Source organism: Littorina saxatilis, linkage group LG11, assembly GCF_037325665.1.
Source record: "Littorina saxatilis isolate snail1 linkage group LG11, US_GU_Lsax_2.0, whole genome shotgun sequence".
Taxonomy (NCBI): Eukaryota; Metazoa; Mollusca; class Gastropoda; order Littorinimorpha; family Littorinidae; genus Littorina; species Littorina saxatilis.
The window spans coordinates 8,814,050-8,833,170 of NC_090255.1; the positions used below are offsets into that span (position 1 = coordinate 8,814,050).

Consider the following 19,121-nt stretch of genomic DNA (forward strand, 5'->3'; position numbering starts at 1 on the left):
CCCATTCCAAAAACATATAAATATGTTATATTTGGATTAAAAACAAGCTCTGAAAATTAAAAATATAAAAATTATGATCAAAATTAAATTTTCGAAATCAATTTAAAAACACTTTCATTTTATTCCTTGTCGGTTCCTGATTCCAAAAACATATAGATATGATATGTTTGGATTGAAAACACGCTCAGAAAGTTAAAACGAAGAGAGGTACAGAAAAGCGTGCTAACCTTCTCAGCGCAACTACTACCCCGCTCTTCTTGTCAATTTCACTGCCTTTGCCATGAGCGGTGGACTGACGATGCTACGAGTATACGGTCTTGCTGCGTTGCATTGCGTTCAGTTTCATTCTGTGAGTTCGACAGCTACTTGACTAAATGTTGTATTTTCGCCTTACGCGACTTGTTACCCTTGTTAAGTGTTTCTTGTATAGAATATAGTCAATTTTTGTAAAGATTTTAGTCAAGCAGTATGTAAGAAATGTTAAGTCCTTTGTACTGGAAACTTGCATTCTCCCAGTAAGGTAATATATTGTACTACGTTGCAAGCCCCTGGAGCACATTTGTGATTAGTGCTCAGTTTGTGAACAAGAAACAATTGACAAGTGGCTCTATCCCCTCTCCCCCCTTTCCCCGTCGAGAAATAACCTTCGTGGTTGAAAACGACGTTAAACACCAAATAAAGAAAGAAAAGAAAGAAAAGAACTGACGATCTTGAAGATGACGCAGCCGACGATGATGACGATGCCGACAGAAAGAGCGTCGAAGGCCATGGTGATGACGATAAAAGCGATGTGTCAACAACGACGATGATGGTGGTGATTTTATTGCTGCTATAGTCGAAGTCGACCTCACTTCCAAAGAGCTGGCAAGCCAGTCTGGAAGATATACGTAAAATCGGTAAAGGTAAGTAAGGTAAAAAGAACATTTTTACACTGCATTTCATGTTCGTGTGGAAAGAAAATGCTGCAAGAATGTTTACAAGCTATGCATTTATTATGATGTTTGAACTTAAAAGAAAAACAGCAAAAACTACAACAACAACAACAACAACAACAACAACAACAACAGCAGCAGCAACAACAGCAGCAACAACAGCAGCAACAACAGCAGCAACAACAGCAACATGAACAAAAGCCACATACTGTATAGAATACATTTACTTAATCCTTTCCAAGGACAAATATAAAGCTTTTGAAACAACAACGACAACAAAACAACGACGACGACGACGAATATGACGACGGCGTGAACAAGAGCCAAATAATGTATCAAATAGATGTTTCACCCTTGCAAAGAACAAATATAAAGCTGTTAAAGTGCGCGCGCAAACACACACACACACACGCACACACACACACACACACACACACACACACGCACGCACGCACACACACACACATACATACACACACATACATACATACACACACACACACACACACACACACACATCCGGACACACACACACACACACACACACACACACACACACACACACACACGAACGGGTGAATAATGGCATTCTATCACAGTGGACTGGGTGGCCGAGTGGTGACGCACTTGCGCTCGGAAGCAAGAGGTTGCGAGTTCGACCCTGGGTCAGGGCGTTAGCAATTTTCTCCCCCCCTTTCCTAACCTAGGTGGTAGGTTCAAGTGCTAGTCTTTCGGATGAGACGAAAAACCGAGGTCCCTTCGTGTACACTACATTGGGGTGTGCACGTTAAAGATCCCACGATTGGTTGAAAAGGGTCTTTCCTGGCAAAATTGTATAGGCATAGATAAAAATGTTCACCAAAATACCCGTGTGACTTGGAATAATAGGCCGTGAAAAGTAGGATATGCGCCGAAATGGTTGCGATCTGCTGGTCAATGTGAATGCATGATGTATTGTGTAAAAAAAAAAATCCATCTCACACGGCATAAATAAATCCCTGCGCCTTGAATATGTGCGCGATATAAATTGCATAAAATAAAAATAAAAAAATAAAAAAATAAATCCCTGCGCTCAGAACTGCATACCCACGGAATACGCGCGATATAAGCCTCATATTGATTGATTGATCATCAAGCCTAACACACGGATCTGTAACCAATCGTGCGTGTTCATTCAAACTGTTCAAAATGTCATGTGTATCGAATTATCCACAAAAGAAAACACTTGACTAAATGTAAAAATCCAACAACAGATAGACTCGGTTTGTTTGTTTGTTTGTTTGTTTGCTTAACGCCCAGCCGACCACGAAGGGCCATATCAGGGCGGTGCTGCTTTGACATATAACGTGCGCCACACACAAGACAGAAGTCGCAGCACAGGCTTCGTGTCTCACCCAGTCACATTATTCTGACACCGGACCAACCAGTCCTAGCTGACTAACCCCATAATGCCAGACGCCAGGCGGAGCAGCCACTAGATTGCCAATTTTAAAGTCTTATGTATTTTAAAGTCTTATGCCGGGGTTCGAACCCACGACCTCCCGATCACGGGGCGGACGCCTTACCACTAGGCCAACCGTGCCGGTCGAGATAGACTCGGTGCTAACGTACCAAAATTCAGAATCAGATAATAAGAATGGTAGGTCATTGCAACATTATATTTGTGACAAAACAAAACGTTACAAAACGTTAATGTACTGTTTTGTGTTGTCATAAATTAAACGGTCCAATGACCTATCATTCTTGTTATTCATATTCCAACAAAGAAAAAGTGCATTCAAAATGGCTGACGATTAATTTAGCCAGACCAAATTAGCGAAAACATACTAACCCCATTCAAACAAACAGTCACCACATTCTGTTAAGTTGATAGCTTGTTGTCGATCATGACGGCTATATATTGTGCCAATGGATTATTGATTGAACCACCAACAAACAGTCTGGGATGCGAAATAATATTACATATAGGCACTGCATAACATCCAATAAACCTGTCACCGTAAACGTTCTGGGACTAAAAGCAGAACACTAATGTTCGTAACAAAAGGTAATATCTTTCTTTGGCTTTAATATAACAATATTATAAAGCCTTCTACCGAATTAATATTATATTACGTCCAGGCATGGCTTAATATCCAAGAAACCTTGTCACCAAAACGTTCTGGGACTAAAAACAGAACACTGTCATCTTCGTACCAAAAGGTAATAGGTTTCATTGGTTTTGATATACATTTATACAGCCTTCTGCCGCAGAACGGTTGCAATGCCCGCACTGCAAGGAGTCTAAGAGAATAAGTTGAGCCTGTTAATACATTCAAGTCTCCTTAACCCTACAACTTATTTACTGTGGTCAGCCTATGTCTTGGGAAATTTCTCTCAAGGGTGGACTATCATCATGAAAAACATGCTTTGTTGTTCTTCATCGCTTCGGTTTTCAGAGTTCTGTGTTAAAAGATTTTTTATTTATTAAGAAGTGTTCTGACCGTGTAAATCCTTTCAGAGTGGTACCCCCATTTTGAGACCTACAAAAATCTGAGAAAATCACGGTCTCAAAAAGAAGGGAGTATTAAAATGGAGGTATATTTGAAGAGGTTATGAAGAGACCATCTGAAAAAGTAAGGTCCCAAACGGGGAAGTGTGTTTGTTTGTTTGTTTGTTTGTTTGTTTGCTTAACGCCCAGCCGACCACGAAGAGCCATATCAGGGCGGTGCTGCTTTGACATATAACGTGCGCCACACACAAGACAGAAGTCGCAGCACAGGCTTCATGTCTCACCCAGTCACATTATTCTGACACCGGACCAACCAGTCCTAGCACTAACCCCATAATGCCAGACGCCAGGCGGAGCAGCCACTAGATTGCCAATTTTAAAGCCTTAGGTATGACCCGGCCGGGGTTCGAACCCACGACCTCCCGATCACAGGGCGGACGCCTTACCACTAGGCCAACCGTGCCGGTGGGGAAGTGTGTTATAGTTGGGGGTCTAAAAAGGGAGTTCCGCTGTACACGTTTAAATGTCTTGCCTTGGAACGAAGGTATCCTTAGCGAATTATGACTTTATTCAGTTATTCTGCAGAAAAACAGAAATGCTGGAGAAAAACTGTTTGTTTCTGCAGCATTTCTGCATAATGTCATCTTTCGCGAGAGCAACGTTTTTTTCTGCAGTAAAACAGTTTTACTGCAGTAAAATTGAAATCAAGAATGCTGCAGTAAAACGGTGATGTTGTTTTACTGGAGAAAAACTGTTTACACTTTTTCTTCAGCATTTTGGCATTATTCAGTTATTCTGCAGAAAAACAGAAATGCTGGAGAAAAACTGTCTTTTCTGCAGCATTTCTGCATAATGTCATCTTTCGCCGAAGCAACGGGTTTTTCTGGAGCAAAACATTTTACTGCAGTAAAATTGAAATCAAGAATGCTGCAGTAAAACGGTGCTGTTGTTTTACTGCAGAAAACCTGTTTACACTTTTTCTGCAGCATTTTGTACTGGCTCATTATAATGTTGGAGCACGCAAGCCCCCCTCTGTTGAGAGATGGACTCATCCAGAATTACCAATAGTTGTGCGTGACACGAATGTATTTTCTGTCTAACTTCCTTTCCGCATTGTGAAGTTGAATATAATGCCCTTATGCTACACACCTTCTGATTGGTACACTGCGGAACAAACTATTATACTATCCCAGGGGGCGACGAATACAAACGCTACTTTACAAGGTCGTTCGTTTTTCTCCAGAAAAACTGTCACAGACTATTCTGAAGAAAAAGTTAATCGCAATAATGCTGCAGAAAACCAAGTAAACATTATGCTTCAGAAAAACGTTTTACTGCAGTAAAAAAACGTTGCTTCGGCAAAAGATGACATTATGCAGAAATGCTGCAGAAAAGAAAGTTTTTCTCCAGCATTTCGGTTTTTTTCCAGAATAAGTGAATAATGTCATAATCCGCCAAGAGCCAGTACAAAATGCTGCAGAAAAAATGTAAACAGGTTTTCTCTCTCTCCTTGTAGACTTTCGTCACGAAAAGCATACTTTGTTTTTCTTCATCGCACCCACTTTTTCAGAGCCTTTCAGGGACTCGACTTTCAACAGAAGTTGTCACTATCTTCACATGTTTTTGTCTACACTGTTTCAAAGACTTGAAGCGTAAAATCTTCTCTGTAGGAAAGCTGATTACGTGTATACGTGTGTTAAAGAGTTATGGAAATGTGTCTCAGTACAGTGCTGTTATTGGCCAGTGCCAAACTCGTTCAAGCTTGACTGACTAATATTGTGAAAGTACCGCTATGCTACGTGGTTCGATCTTGCTACCTAAGGTTTAAGGGTTAAGGACTGTTCACATGGTCAGTTGTGATTGGCGTTGGTTGGAGGCTAGGGGTGGGGGTGCGGGTAGGAATGCTCGGTGTGTGCGTGTGTGTGTGTGTGTGCGCGCGTGCGTACATGTGTGCATGCGAGTGTGCGTGCGTGTCTGCGTATGTGTGTGTGTGTGTGTGTGGACAAGTCAAACAGAGGTGTGTGAGTGACAAACCACCAAAACAACAACAAACAAGCAAACAAACAAACGATGATAGACCTAAATAAAAAAAAGTTTCAAACACGAAGACTTCCATGTGAACTGAGAAATCAATAAACTTTCATCCGTCCAGGATAGCCATAGTGTTTCTTGCGAATATTTCTATATCAAAGTCTGTTCAAATCCGGCAATGTGAAAGGCGCTTAATCATATTGAGCGGTCAAGCGTTTGAAAAGACTTGATACGCAAACCTCGCGGCCTCTTGGCAAACACACCCGCTTGTGCTAGTAAAGACTTACTGTGGTCAAGACTTACTATGGTCAAAAAGGGTCTTACCCTCTTTCCTGTGGTCATGGCGTGATCGTACCATAGCCGCCCGAAAATTCACGTTATAAGTTATTTTATTAATTGCCATTACAGTGCTAGCTCCGTTTGTGTGTGTAGAGTAAATGAAATAAGCAATGACAATCAGTCACTTTAACACAAGAAAGTTTCAATTTTCAACTTTATTCCCACAACAACCTTTTAACAAGAAATCAACACATCATACAATCATATTCATTTTTCATGGCAGTACGTGCACAATTTAAAATGCTGACAATAAATATATACAAAACACATAAACATTTACAATGACCATAAAACTTTGTTCCAAGATGGCAGTGGTAAATTTTTATTTTTCTCTCTTCACAACCAAGATTTCTATCTTTGCAAAATAGCAGTAAACTTTCACAAAATAGCAGCTTATAAAATGCAACGAAAGAGATACAAATTTTTTTGATTTCTTCAAACAAAAACGTAAGCCATTGTAGCATATCATCACAAACTAAGAAGAAAAACATGGTAAATACACTTTTAGTTCCTAAAAGCAATAAGGCAGCATCTGTGTAATCATTTACTGACCAATCAGCATATGTGTAATCATTCACTGACCAATCAGCATCTGTGTAATCATTTACTGACCAATCAGCATCTGTGTAATCATTTACTGACCAATCAGCATCTGTGTAATCATTTACTGACCAATCAGTATCTGTGTAATCATTTACTGACCAATCAGCATCTGTGTAATCATTTACTGACCAATCAGCATATGTGTAATCATTCACTGACCAATCAGCATCTGTGTAATCATTTACTGACCAATCAGTATCTGTGTAATCATTTACTGACCAATCAGCATATGTGTAATCATTCACTGACCAATCAGCATCTGTGTAATCATTTACTGACCAATCAGCATCGGTGTAATCATTTACTGACCAATCAGTATCTGTGTAATCATTTACTGACTAATCAGCATCTGTGTAATCATTTATTGACCAATCAGCATCGGTGTAATCATTTACTGACCAACCAGTTTTGTTACTGACAGCTTCAAAGACATCAAGCGAAAGGCAGAGTACAAAAGAACACACAAATAAAACAATGTGTTGTTCTCGCAAATTTGCTATCAAATGTCTTGACAGAAGTTCACAAAATGGTACCCTGAGCACTATTAATCACAATAATTTTTTTGTTTAAACATTAAAAAGGCTCAACCTGGTTTTATGAATTCGGTCTTTATCTCTTAATCACCTTCAATGCAAATTATTGTCATAAATCCATCAAATTTTATTTTTGAAGTTGAAGTTAAGCTGTATTCTAAAGGCTCATCCAGTCTGACTTCTCGGCCTCTGGTGTGCCTCAAGTTTTAGTCATAGCTTTGACAAGTGAAGTACACATGATACATATTTCACATACAAGTATACCTAACACACCTGACTATAAAAATTCAAATGTGCGAACAAAAATTCAAATGTGCGAACAAAAATAAAAACATGTCTTTTAAAACAAATTTAAACCATGTGCAATATAGAGCACATTTTATGTAAAACATGCTGATTGCAATCAAACGTAAAGAGCACCAGAACAAGCAAAACTGAGAAATAATTCACTGATATTAAAGTTTTGCACTAAAAAATGTCATAAAAGCAACTCAGTGGTTCGTTTCAGCTGCGGCCATACAAATCTGTAAATCCCCAGTATTGTCTTCAAATGAAGAGTGCCTCATGCTCAGTGCTCACACAACCAAATGTTTTCAAACATATCTAAAAATAAAAATCTGACATAGACCTGTAAAAATCACAACCTTAGATGTAACAGATCATGATAAGCATACCGACATCATTATCACCTGTTCAGTCCAAAGACACTTTAAATGATCAAATAAGCTTTCTACGTTAGAGGACTGATCCTTGCATCATATACCGTACTTTTCGGACTATAAGGCGCTGCCGTGTATAGGGCGCACCCCCTACTTTTAAAAAGAAAACTGAAAAAATCCTAGAATAAGGCGATGCCATGGATAAGGCGATGGTGTCGTGCATAAGGCGACGGCATAAAAGAACAAGTCGCGTAAGGCGAAAATACAATATTTAGTCAAGTAGCTGTCGAACTCACAGAATGAAACTGAACGCAATGCCATTTTACTCGTAGCATCATCAGGCCACCGCTCATGGCAAAGGCAGTGAAATTGACAAGAAGAGCGGGGTAGTAGTTGCGCTAAGAAGGATAGCACGCTTTTCTGTACCTCTCTTTGTTTTAACTTTCTGAGCGTGTTTTTAATCCAAACATATCATATCTATATGTTTTTGGAATCAGGAACCGACAAGGAATAAGATGAAAGTGTTTTTAAATTGATTTGGACAATTTAATTTTGATAATAATTTTTATATATTTAATTTTCAGAGCTTGTTTTTAATCCGAATATAACACATTTATATGTTTTTGGAATCAGCAAATGATGGAGAATAAGATAAACGTAAATTTGGATCGTTTTATAAATGTTTATTTTTTTTTTACAATTTTCCGATTTTTAATGACCAAAGTCATTAATTAATTTTTAAGCCACCAAGCTGAAATGCAATACCGAACCCCGGGCTTCGTCGAAGATTACTTGACCAAAATTTGAACCAATTTGGTTGAAAAATGAGGGCGTGACAGTGCCGCCTCAACTTTCACGAAAAGCCGGATGACGTCATCAAAGACATTTATCAAAAAAATGAAAAAAACGTTCGGGGATTTCATACCCAGAAACTCTCATGTCAAATTTCATAAAGATCGGTCCAGTAGTTTAGTCTGAATCGCTCTACACACACACACACACACACACACACACACACACACGCACGCACGCACACACGCACGCACATACACCACGACCCTCGTTTCGATTCCCCCTCGATGTTAAAATATTTAGTCAAAACTTGACTAAATATAAAAAAAAAGAAAGAAAAAAATGAGGAAAAACATCGTACGTAGGAAAAAAAACCAAAAACATCAATGATCAAACATGGCGACCGCTCATAATTGGCATGAAACACTGTTTCAAACAGAAAGTCAGGGAAGAAGATCAGCGGTACCTCAATCGTCACTCGTTGTCGTCGTCGTCGTCACTCTCACTCCCAGAAAATCCAGAGAAATCTGAACCCTCAGAGTCTGAACAAAAGAAGTTCATGAAAGCCGCTGCTGATATGGCACCTGAGCGGTCCCCACCCGTCAAAGTCGAGGCTCCAGCTTAAATGGTTGTTAGTTGCTCATTGATTTCAAGTTCACAGTGCTCGTGAAACCTATTTTATCCGAGAATAAGGCGACGTCGTGTATAAGGCGACCCCACGATTTTAAGTGAAAAAAAAAAGAAAAAGTATCGCCTTATAGTCCGAAAAGTACGGTACATAAACGAATAAAATCACTGTACGCATGGTGACAAATTTTAGCTTAGATGACAAGGCTTGACCATAATTGCTTCATTGAAACTGAAACCGTTTGTCTACTGACATAAACCACTGAGCAAAGGGAGCTAACACAGCCAAACTTCAGATACCTAGATTTTCCAGCTACATTTCTTCATCAAGATCATCCGTCTTTATAACCAAGCCGTTCAGCTGTAAGTTTGTTTGTAAGCTTTTTTTTTTATGACAAAGACATTTCTTTCTCAGACAGATAATAATTGAAGCTATCAGTGAATTGGATATGTCACTAACATAAAGTGATGAGCATGGTGCTTTATATGTCCTGAATAGCCAGGCGCAATGGCCTAGTGGATGTGTCACTAACATAAAGTGATGAGCATGGTGCTTTATATGTCCTGAATAGCCAGGCGCAATGGCCTAGTGGATGTGTCACTAACATAAAGTGATGAGCATGGTGCTTTATATGTCCTGAATAGCCAGGCGCAATGGCCTAGTGGATGTGTCACTAACATAAAGTGATGAGCATGGTGCTTTATATGTCCTGAATAGCCAGGCGCAATGGCCTAGTGGATGTGTCACTAACATAAAGTGATGAGCATGGTGCTTTATATGTCCTGAATAGCCAGGCGCAATGGCCTAGTGGATGTGTCACTAACATAAAGTGATGAGCATGGTGCTTTATATGTCCTGAATAGCCAGGCGCAATGGCCTAGTGGATGTGTCACTAACATAAAGTGATGAGCATGGTGCTTTATATGTCCTGAATAGCCAGGCGCAATGGCCTAGTGGATGTGTCACTAACATAAAGTGATGAGCATGGTGCTTTATATGTCCTGAATAGCCAGGCGCAATGGCCTAGTGGATGTGTCACTAACATAAAGTGATGAGCATGGTGCTTTATATGTCCTGAATAGCCAGGCGCAATGGCCTAGTGGATGTGTCACTAACATAAAGTGATGAGCATGGTGCTTTATATGTCCTGAATAGCCAGGCGCAATGGCCTAGTGGATGTGTCACTAACATAAAGTGATGAGCATGGTGCTTTATATGTCCTGAATAGCCAGGCGCAATGGCCTAGTGGATGTGTCACTAACATAAAGTGATGAGCATGGTGCTTTATATGTCCTGAATAGCCAGGCGCAATGGCCTAGTGGATAAGACACCTGCCTTCCAAGCGGAAGGTCGTGGGTTCGAATCCCCACCACAACTGGTGCGTTAAGGGTGGAAATATTGCGAGGCAAATGTCACCAGTTTGTCCTAAACTAAATAGCCTATACAGCACATTGCTCTATTTTGTATTTCTCTTAAGCTACGAGCAACACTGATAGAAGCATATGTATATCAACTACACATACTTCAAACTCACCTAGTTGAGCACCAAATCAAAAATCAACAATTAATCAAAATGGAAGCACACAACTCTAGACCACCACACCCCTGTTTCTTTCTAAAGGCACGATCTACAATGTACAACCTAAGCAGACGACAAAAGAATGCCAGATTTTATAGTTCACATATGTATACACACACTATTCCTCCCATTTCTAAAGTCTGTAGCACATCAGAAACGAATATCAAAAACATCACTCGAACTTCCTTCAGCTTTTCACATTCTGAAGCCTACATTTCAATATCTTGCAACATTTTCCAATCCAGAAGCCATGTGTATAGTTCTTCCAGCTGGGACTCCACAATGAAAGGTCCCAGAGCTTTTCACAAACTTGAATCCACACTTTATGTAATAATGCTCACAACTTTTTCTTTAAGGACAGATTGTAAGAAAATGCCTAGCCTTAAATCTTTATCCTTGTTAAATAAATATCATTTCAGTTCAGTTCAGTTTGGTTCCCAATCTAAAACCGACACTTCAAATGTAAAAGACTTTTCGTCATCTGAAGGCCACATGCTAACCCTTACACTGGTGCAATTCTGTAACACATGTTACATAGCCACTGGTGAATTCACAGAGAGAAAAATAAAGAAAAACGGTCATATAGGTTTTCGCATCCATGGGAGGTAATCGGAACCGACCAAACAGACTGAGCCAGTAGCGCGACATATGTCGTGACAACCAGGTGACAGTATACTAAAGTAGCGCGACATATGTCGCGACAACCAGCCTAAGGGTTAAACTCTTGCAGCTCTCCAGCTTCACAAGTTTTTGCATGTCTCTTGAAGGTGTGGGTCTGTATGCAATTTGCAGGTACTGAAAATCAGATGCATCAGTCCCAGTACAGCAAACAGAAGAGTCACATTGAAAGGCTGCAGAAACGCTAATGAGTGGGCGAAAACTGATTCTATCAAGATAAGTTTTGTGTGAATATTTGTTTGTTCACTTAAAAGACCGTTGGGTCGAAATATCTGTGAATGTATTGTTTTGTCAATAACAAACGTTCCAACAACCTACCTTTCTTGTTTTTTGATTCATGTTAATGACAGTCACAATAAACAACTGCAGGTTTGCAAATGTCAACCACAAGCCTTCACAATCGTGTAAAGCTTAACCACAGGCCTTGAAAGTTATGTAAACGTCAGAGTCACCATCAAAGGCTCAGGTTTGCTTATGACAAACACAAGCCTTCACAATCATGTAAACCTCAGAATTGGTAATCAGGAAACCACCTCAGCGGCAATTGACCTCATGGTGGCGCTGTTTGTGCTGTTAGTCGCCCTAAATGCCATTCATGAAACCCCGTTTCGACCTGCCAAATTCATGTGACGGCATTAAACTTACCGGACCTACCCCTAGGCGCTACGGTCACTAACGGCATGATGCCGCCAGTAATATTTTGATGTTTGGATGGCTGTGTCTGCATGTGGTCTTATGCCATGGGGCGCCTGGCTGACCGTGCTTATCTCGGCTAGTAGGAAGCGTCGAGTGGCGGTGATTTCCTTTGATAAGGGTGTATGTGCGCATGCGTACAGAGCAAGAAGCGAGATAACAACCTCGTTAGATAAAAGCGCTCAAAGATGGTCTTATGAATGCCAGCTAAAATCGGAATTTAGATCCTTTTAGCTAAAATGGCTCTAGTAGCTGAAGCCACCTCAAATTTCTTATTTCCCTGAATACGACTCCTGGTCATGTCTGATCTGCCTTACATTTTAAACTTCTACCACAGACGGGTGCAATGGCCTTGTGGATAAGAAACCAGCCTCTCAAGCGGAAGGTCGTGGGTTCGAATCCCGGCCGCGACTGGTGGGTTAAGGGTGGAGATTTTTCCGATCTCAAGTCAAAGCCTAATTGACAGTCATGTAAATGTCGGAGTCACAATCAGCAACTCTACGTGACAGCCACAGGCCTTGACGATCATGTCCCTTTAGCGTTTCAGCACAACATTAGAGTTGTGGTCAACGTCAAAGACACCATCGAAAGCCACAGTCTTTTTTCACTGTTAACAACACAGTCACAACCAGCGACTGCACGTTTGTTAATGACAGCCACAAGCCTTGACAATTATATTAACGTCCATCACAAGCCTTGACAATCATATTAACGTCCATCACAAGCCTTGACAATCATATTAACGTCCATCACAAGCCTTGACAATCATATTAACGTCCATCACAAGCCTTGACAATTATATTAACGTCCATCACAAGTCTAAAGGCGGTCCTCAACTAAGCCCGAAGTCGACTTCGCGAAGTCTTTTAACCAAAAACTCAGTGCTAAAGCTTTGTGCAGCCAGCATCGCGAAGTATACTTCACGTAGTCGACTTCGCCCAGTGAAGAACAGGCTTAATTGATAGTCATTGAGACGCTCATGGTACCAACATTAAGCCTTGGCGATCATGTTTAACGTCAGAGTCACAATCAGCAACTGCACGTTAGCTAATGACAGCCACAAGACTTGACGATCATGTCTCTGTATCTTTTTAGCACGACGTTAGAGTTGTGGTCAAAGTAGAGCACGGAGATGGCGGTCAGCTTAGTGGGGGCGCAGCACGGCTTGGGGACCAGGTAGGGGTCAAGGAGATGGACGAGGGTCTGAACGATGGCGTGATTGGTGGCGTTCATGTGCGCTCCCAGGGGAAAGGCGCACTCCCCGTTGCAGTAGAAGGCGGAGTAGCCGTCTGGGGCGATGATCCAATCCTGTGGAGATGAAAAAAGTGTGAAGTTTTGTGGAAACAGTGAAACCTCTCATGTCAAAAGCAAAATAAAGTTAAAGAAGACATCATACTGCAAATAATGGTATCCCGTAAACATTCTCTCACTTCTTCTGCGTGTTTCTCAGGAACTGAAAAAGAATTTCAAGAATGAAGTTTGCCATGACTTCATTATACAGTGGAACCCACCTTTAAGCTTTTACAAACTGGAAAAATCAGAGAAAAATCAAGTCTTAAAAAGGAGGTTATCGACAGAACATCTGAGAAAAGATGGTCTTGAAAAGGAGGAAGCCTTAAATTGGTGGGTCCACAATCATCAAAAACAAGAGGAAAACCAGAGCGGAGAAAGATGACTACCACCTGCTCCAACGTGAAGAACAAGTCGTCCTACGCAGACTCCGCACTGGACATAACAGACTAAACCATCATATGGCCACAAAGCTGAAGCTAGTTCCCTCCCCCCTATGTCCGTGTGGCAAGAATCAGACAGCAGAGCACATCCTGCAGGCTTGTCCATACCACAGCGCTCTGAGGGACACCACCTGGCCAGAGGAGACAGCGCTACAAAAGAAGCTATACGGCCCCAAAGAGGACTTGGAGAGGACAGCACGTTTCGCCCTGCAGTCCGGACTGACGATCTAACAGCGAACGACAAGAAGAAGAAGAAATTGGTGGGTCTTAAAAGGGAGGTTCCACTGTATCAGCAGTAGAAAATTACTCGTAAGGTCACCGCTAAGGCTGCACAGCTCTTCACAGGGCTTCATTTCTGCTACTTTCGCTGCAGGCTATTTTTAGCACCCATCCTTTCTCTACAGCAGTTACAAGCTCTCTCCGTGCTATGCACTGAGCAGGCCAATCTCGCAGTATAGCGCGGAAGCAGTAGGGTATAACAGGCAAGCAAGTTTAACAGTGTGCTGGCTGCAGCTGCTGGTAGCCAAGCTATGTATTCTCTCTACTGGGCTATTTTTTTTTCTGTCTTTTTTTCGCTGGGCTATTTTTAACGCACACTAAAACATAAGCTAGGAACAGCCGTGGCCGTGCATGTATCGGTATTGTATATCATTAGGGCATTGCAACTGACCTGCCAGCCCAGGTCACGGAAGCTGACGTAGAGTGTGTGTCTCTGGCAGGACTGGTGTCTGAACTGAGGGTACGCTGAAACAAAAAAAATGAACAAATATGGGAAAGGGGTTCGTCAAAACCACAACCAAAGCTTTAAAATATTTTGCAACAGACCAGCATCAACTGCAATATTATATCTAATTCCAGTTGTTAAGGGCAGACACCACAGTGAAAAAAGTGATTTTTTTGTTCCCTGGTCATTTCCGTTTTCTTTCTGATTCTGGATTTTGAACCTCTTCTGGTTACTCTGATGTACTGATTTTAGATCAGAATTAATCATAAACTGTCAAAACGGCTAAATGAACAATGTATGTGTATGCAATTGTGTATTGAAAACACACAAAACAGCAAAAAAATGCGTATGTTTGAGTGGTGACTGTGAGTCAAACAAATCGTGAACGGTAGTCACGTTTGCATGACTGGAATGAGTTGTCTTTTCTTTGCCAGGATCAGTTCATACCGCGGACAACGGGAATTTCCGTTTACTGGTTTTGCGCCGTTAGTAACAGCAACAAGAAGACATTCCAAAGAGCCGAAGAGAACCGATGAAGATTCCGGGAAATTCCGTATGAACAATTTTCGCTACTGACCAATCGAATCGCGGATATTAAACTTCGTTTATGCTCGGTCTCGTTCGGTTCGATTCGGCCTTCCCAGAATGCAATATTCTTCAATTTCCGCCAGATCTTACCAAAGGCGATGTGAAACATCTACAGCTGCGATTTTCCTTGGATATCTTTGTGGAATCTTCAGTTTATCACACGTTTTACCCCGATTTCAGTGCTAGACACGCAAAGGATGATTATTGGGTAAAATCAGATCAGTTGCAGAGGCTGGCGTGACAGAAGTTTAAAAAGAAAGTGCGAGTCGATAGTGTCGTCTGCTATTGCTACGAACGAATCGGAAGATCAAGTTTGTGCATTCAACTTCGTCCAGAATGAAAATTGGCTGGAAACTATGCTGCTTCCCTTGCAACAGCTCGGTTGGAGCAAGAAATCACCATCGTTGGTGTACGTTTGAAGCACGTTTCCATGTGTGTTTTGAACCACGACTTATTTTACTTTTTGTAGCTGCAGCTTGATTTTCAACATGTCCCAACTATGTTAACTCCAGTCAACTTTTCAATTTCTTTCAGCATGCCCCTTCCACAACCCCATTCTCGTAACCCCCCCCCCCCCCCCCCCCCCCTAGAACAGGGGGAAAAAAGTGAATACAAAAATTAAAGAATAAATTAGACAAATAGTAAATGGACCAAGCCACATTCAAATTATAAACTAATGAGAAACCAGCAAAACAATCTATCTAAAAAAAACACAGTCTCAGTACCATTTCTACCGGAGCCATAGGCGGAGTATGGGTCGTCGCTGTAGGTGACGTCGTCCAGCTGTCGCTGGCGTGTGGAGCGCGTGCGACGGACGTGGAGCTCACTGGACATCCTGAAGAAACCAACCATGAAGGCCTGCTTGTCCGCCGACCCCTGTTTACCCACAATGCCCACCTTGCTCGGCTTCACTTCGCGACCTGCGAACAATTTTCAAAGACATGAGACACAATGGCAACCCACCTTTTACATCCTTGAAAAATGTCAGAAAATCAGGTCTTAAAAAGATGGGAGTCTTAAAATAGGGGTGAATTTACAGGTTATGAAGGTCTTCTTTTTTTTTCAAGGGTGCAATTTGGTGCAATCTGGGCCTATCTGAGCCTTAAAATTGGATTCAAACATGGCCCCAAAACTATTTTACTATAACTATGACTAGGGGAAAAAAAAAAAAAAAAATAAATAAATAAATAAATAAAAAAAAAGAAGAAAAAATACGGAAAAAAAAAAAAAATACAGTTTATTTTTTTCAAAAATAGGGAAAATACGGAAAATACGGAGAATTTTCATGCCTGTGAGTTTCAACAAATATTGGGGGTTCTGAAAATGAGGGTTCCACTGGGCTACACTGCAAAGCCCAGGCATGTGAATAAACCAGCAGAAGACATCCTGGAAACTTGTGGGTTTGGGGATATAAAACAAATCTCTTGAAACAACTTTCACACACACACACAACACACACCTGTTGGTGACAGTAATACAGTCAGTTTCAGCCCTTCTAACTCTTCACCACTCCCCCTACCATTATCGTCATCTTGCCTCCATCTCCCTAACCCCCCCCCCCCCCCCCCCCATATACCCTCGCCAGCCCTTCTCACAACCTCCTCCTCCTGTCAGTCTGTCAATTATTCTCTGACATGTTAAAAGGACAGGTTGGAAGATAAGGCTAAGCCTTAAACTTGTATCCTTTCGTAATAAAGTTATGAGTTGTGAATCCTTCTAGCTTTCCACCACTCCCTGGCCCTCCCATTTTCACCACCTCCCTCACCCCCCTATCCCCCACCCTCACACCCCAGGCACCCCTTCTCTCTTTTCTCCATCACCCTCCGCCTTCTCCCCCCTCCCCCCAACAAAACACTTGACACACACCTCTCCTGTTGGTGACCCTCATGTACATGCCCATGTTGGAGACAGGGAAGAGGGTCCAGCGGTCTGCGGCCAGCGTCACGTTCAGCTTCAGCCAGCCCACCTCGTCCCCCCGCACATCAAGGCTCCACACCAGCTCCAGGGATTTATCCCTGAAACAATCATCAACAATTTCATGTGCAGTGTCGGGTCACTGCGGTAGGCTACCCTCGGAAGATGACACTGCGCTTCTGCTGAGTCACTTCGACGGTGTTCAGTATTGGGTCTGTCCCGAGCTAACGGACGCAGCCCACTACCTACTATGCCCCCTACTAACGACATTGACTTTTAAGTCGCGGAGCCAGACTGAGTGAGCGTCCCCTCCAGAGAGCAGACCGCCACCACGTCCCTCCGTCGACCCCCCAGAACGTCACACGTTGAAGACTGACAGCAGAACTACTATTCAGGGAAGGATCGAACAGGAACACTGAGACCAAGGTCACCATGAGAGCGTCTGTAAAATCGACAAGTCTGGCAGCGGAACGAAATTCAGAGGTGGTTGGAGCAGTGAGTGCAGGGACAGGGCGGTGTGAGAGCACAACGGGACAAGGAACAGGTGTACGGACGGAAAAAAAAGAAAAGAAAAAAAAAATTCATGTACAGTGGAACCCTCCTGTTAAGATCCCCCACTTAAAGCTGAAGAGTAACGATAAAACTAATTAATTGGCTGTGTTGAAGGAAGGAGGGGACATAATTCAGTTCCGCCGTTCCATCTTTGACTACCCTGGATACTGTCCCCTGATGCACAAGTGCTGTCTGACTTCAAACCCTTCTCCCCAAGTCTCCCATTGCGCGCCCTATAAAAAGCCCGAGCAGTTGACAAGTGCTGTCTGACTTCAAACCCTGAACCTGTCATTTTTTTCAAAAGCAAGCAAAGATTATTTTGTGCACTGCACAGCACGGTGACTGAAGTTAGACTGATACCTTGCTGAACAGCTTGGTCGTTTTATAGCGGCACGCGATGGAGACTTGGGGAGGGCTATGACCGACCAATGTAAGTTTGTTTCCTGTCTCAGTTCACACAGTAGTCAAATCTGAGGATCTGAATGTACCTCTACCAAGGACTACTAGTAGTCCTTGACCTCTACAAATGGAGTTCAGAAACAAGAAAGTCTGCTTATGTTGATCTTGATCAGGAAAAATCAGACTTCAGTCTTAATTAATAGCAAGATCTAGATCAGCACTTTTCAGGGCGTGTACGGGAACGTGTACCGTCATCAAATCTAATTTTTTACGTCACGCGTTAGCCAAGATCTGCAGTCTTGGTGGGAGCAAAACAACGCATGCATTTGGAACGTTGGAGAAAAAAGTGAGTCACGGGTGACGCAATATCTACACGTTCACGTACAGGTCTTTGCTACACGTTCGACTATCTAGAACACTGTATTGTAATATCTGCTAGGCACCGTGAGCAGGATTCAAAACACCCGACCTTCCACTTTAAATAGAAGAGAAGGAGACCTTTCTTTCTTTCTTTCTTTATTTGGTGTTTAACGTCGTTTTCAACCACTCAAGGTTATATCGCGACGGGAGAAGGAGACCAAAGGAAACCTGAAGAAGAACAGGTGAGAGGGGGAGGAGGTAGAAGGGATGGATCTGGGGCTGCATGTACATTACAAGACTTTCTGCAGACAGACATCAGCGGCAGACTCTGGTCGGTACTTTAACCTTCGCCAGTCCGGGTTATCGACTACACACGGAAGACATTGCGGGGCCGTGGGGACCCATGTGTCTCAAAGATGCACGTTTTTGTTTGTAGTCTAAATTTGACCTTTTTTTTTTATTATTACTTCTCGCTGAAATTTTAGGACATAAGAACTTTTTAGGTGCCCGAGGTATTCTTAAAAGCTCATAAAAAAATTTCCACTTGTTTAACAGATATTTGCAATTAAACACCCTTCTGGGTCCACACGGACCCACGACTACCGGCGAAGGATAAACAAAGTGAAACAAATCTCGTCCCTCCGGCTACACTTACTCTGGATCCTGACCCTGACCGATGCGGAACACTTCGACCTTGAAGGTGGCGTGCGTCCACTTGCGCGACTGCTCCTTGTAGACCCGCAGTTCCGCTCCATTGACCTGCTCGCCAGGCGACACCTCGCTAAAGTCGAAGAAGAAAGTCTGGTCCCTCTCATGACGCAGGAAGGAGATCCGGGACGCTGTGTCAACAGAGAAATCTACAGCGATACAGGTCAGTGAAGGTGAAAATATAT

The 19,121-nt window shown here is 42.2% G+C and overlaps 1 protein-coding gene across 2 annotated transcripts in view; it reads right to left on the minus strand.

The window, feature by feature from the left end:
- Positions 1-5,933: 5,933 nt before the first annotated feature.
- LOC138979691 (bone morphogenetic protein 7-like) overlaps positions 5,934-19,121 on the minus strand; it is a 37,528-nt gene continuing 24,340 nt past the window's right edge. For both annotated transcript variants that reach the window (XM_070352421.1, XM_070352420.1), the window contains 5 exons: positions 18,884-19,067; positions 16,870-17,018; positions 15,729-15,923; positions 14,362-14,435; positions 5,934-13,266 (listed from right to left, as the gene is read on the minus strand). In XM_070352421.1, coding sequence (XP_070208522.1) covers positions 13,006-13,266; positions 14,362-14,435; positions 15,729-15,923; positions 16,870-17,018; positions 18,884-19,067 — 863 coding nt within the window. In that variant the 3' untranslated portion in view covers positions 5,934-13,005. The remainder of the gene's footprint in view (positions 13,267-14,361; positions 14,436-15,728; positions 15,924-16,869; positions 17,019-18,883; positions 19,068-19,121) is intronic.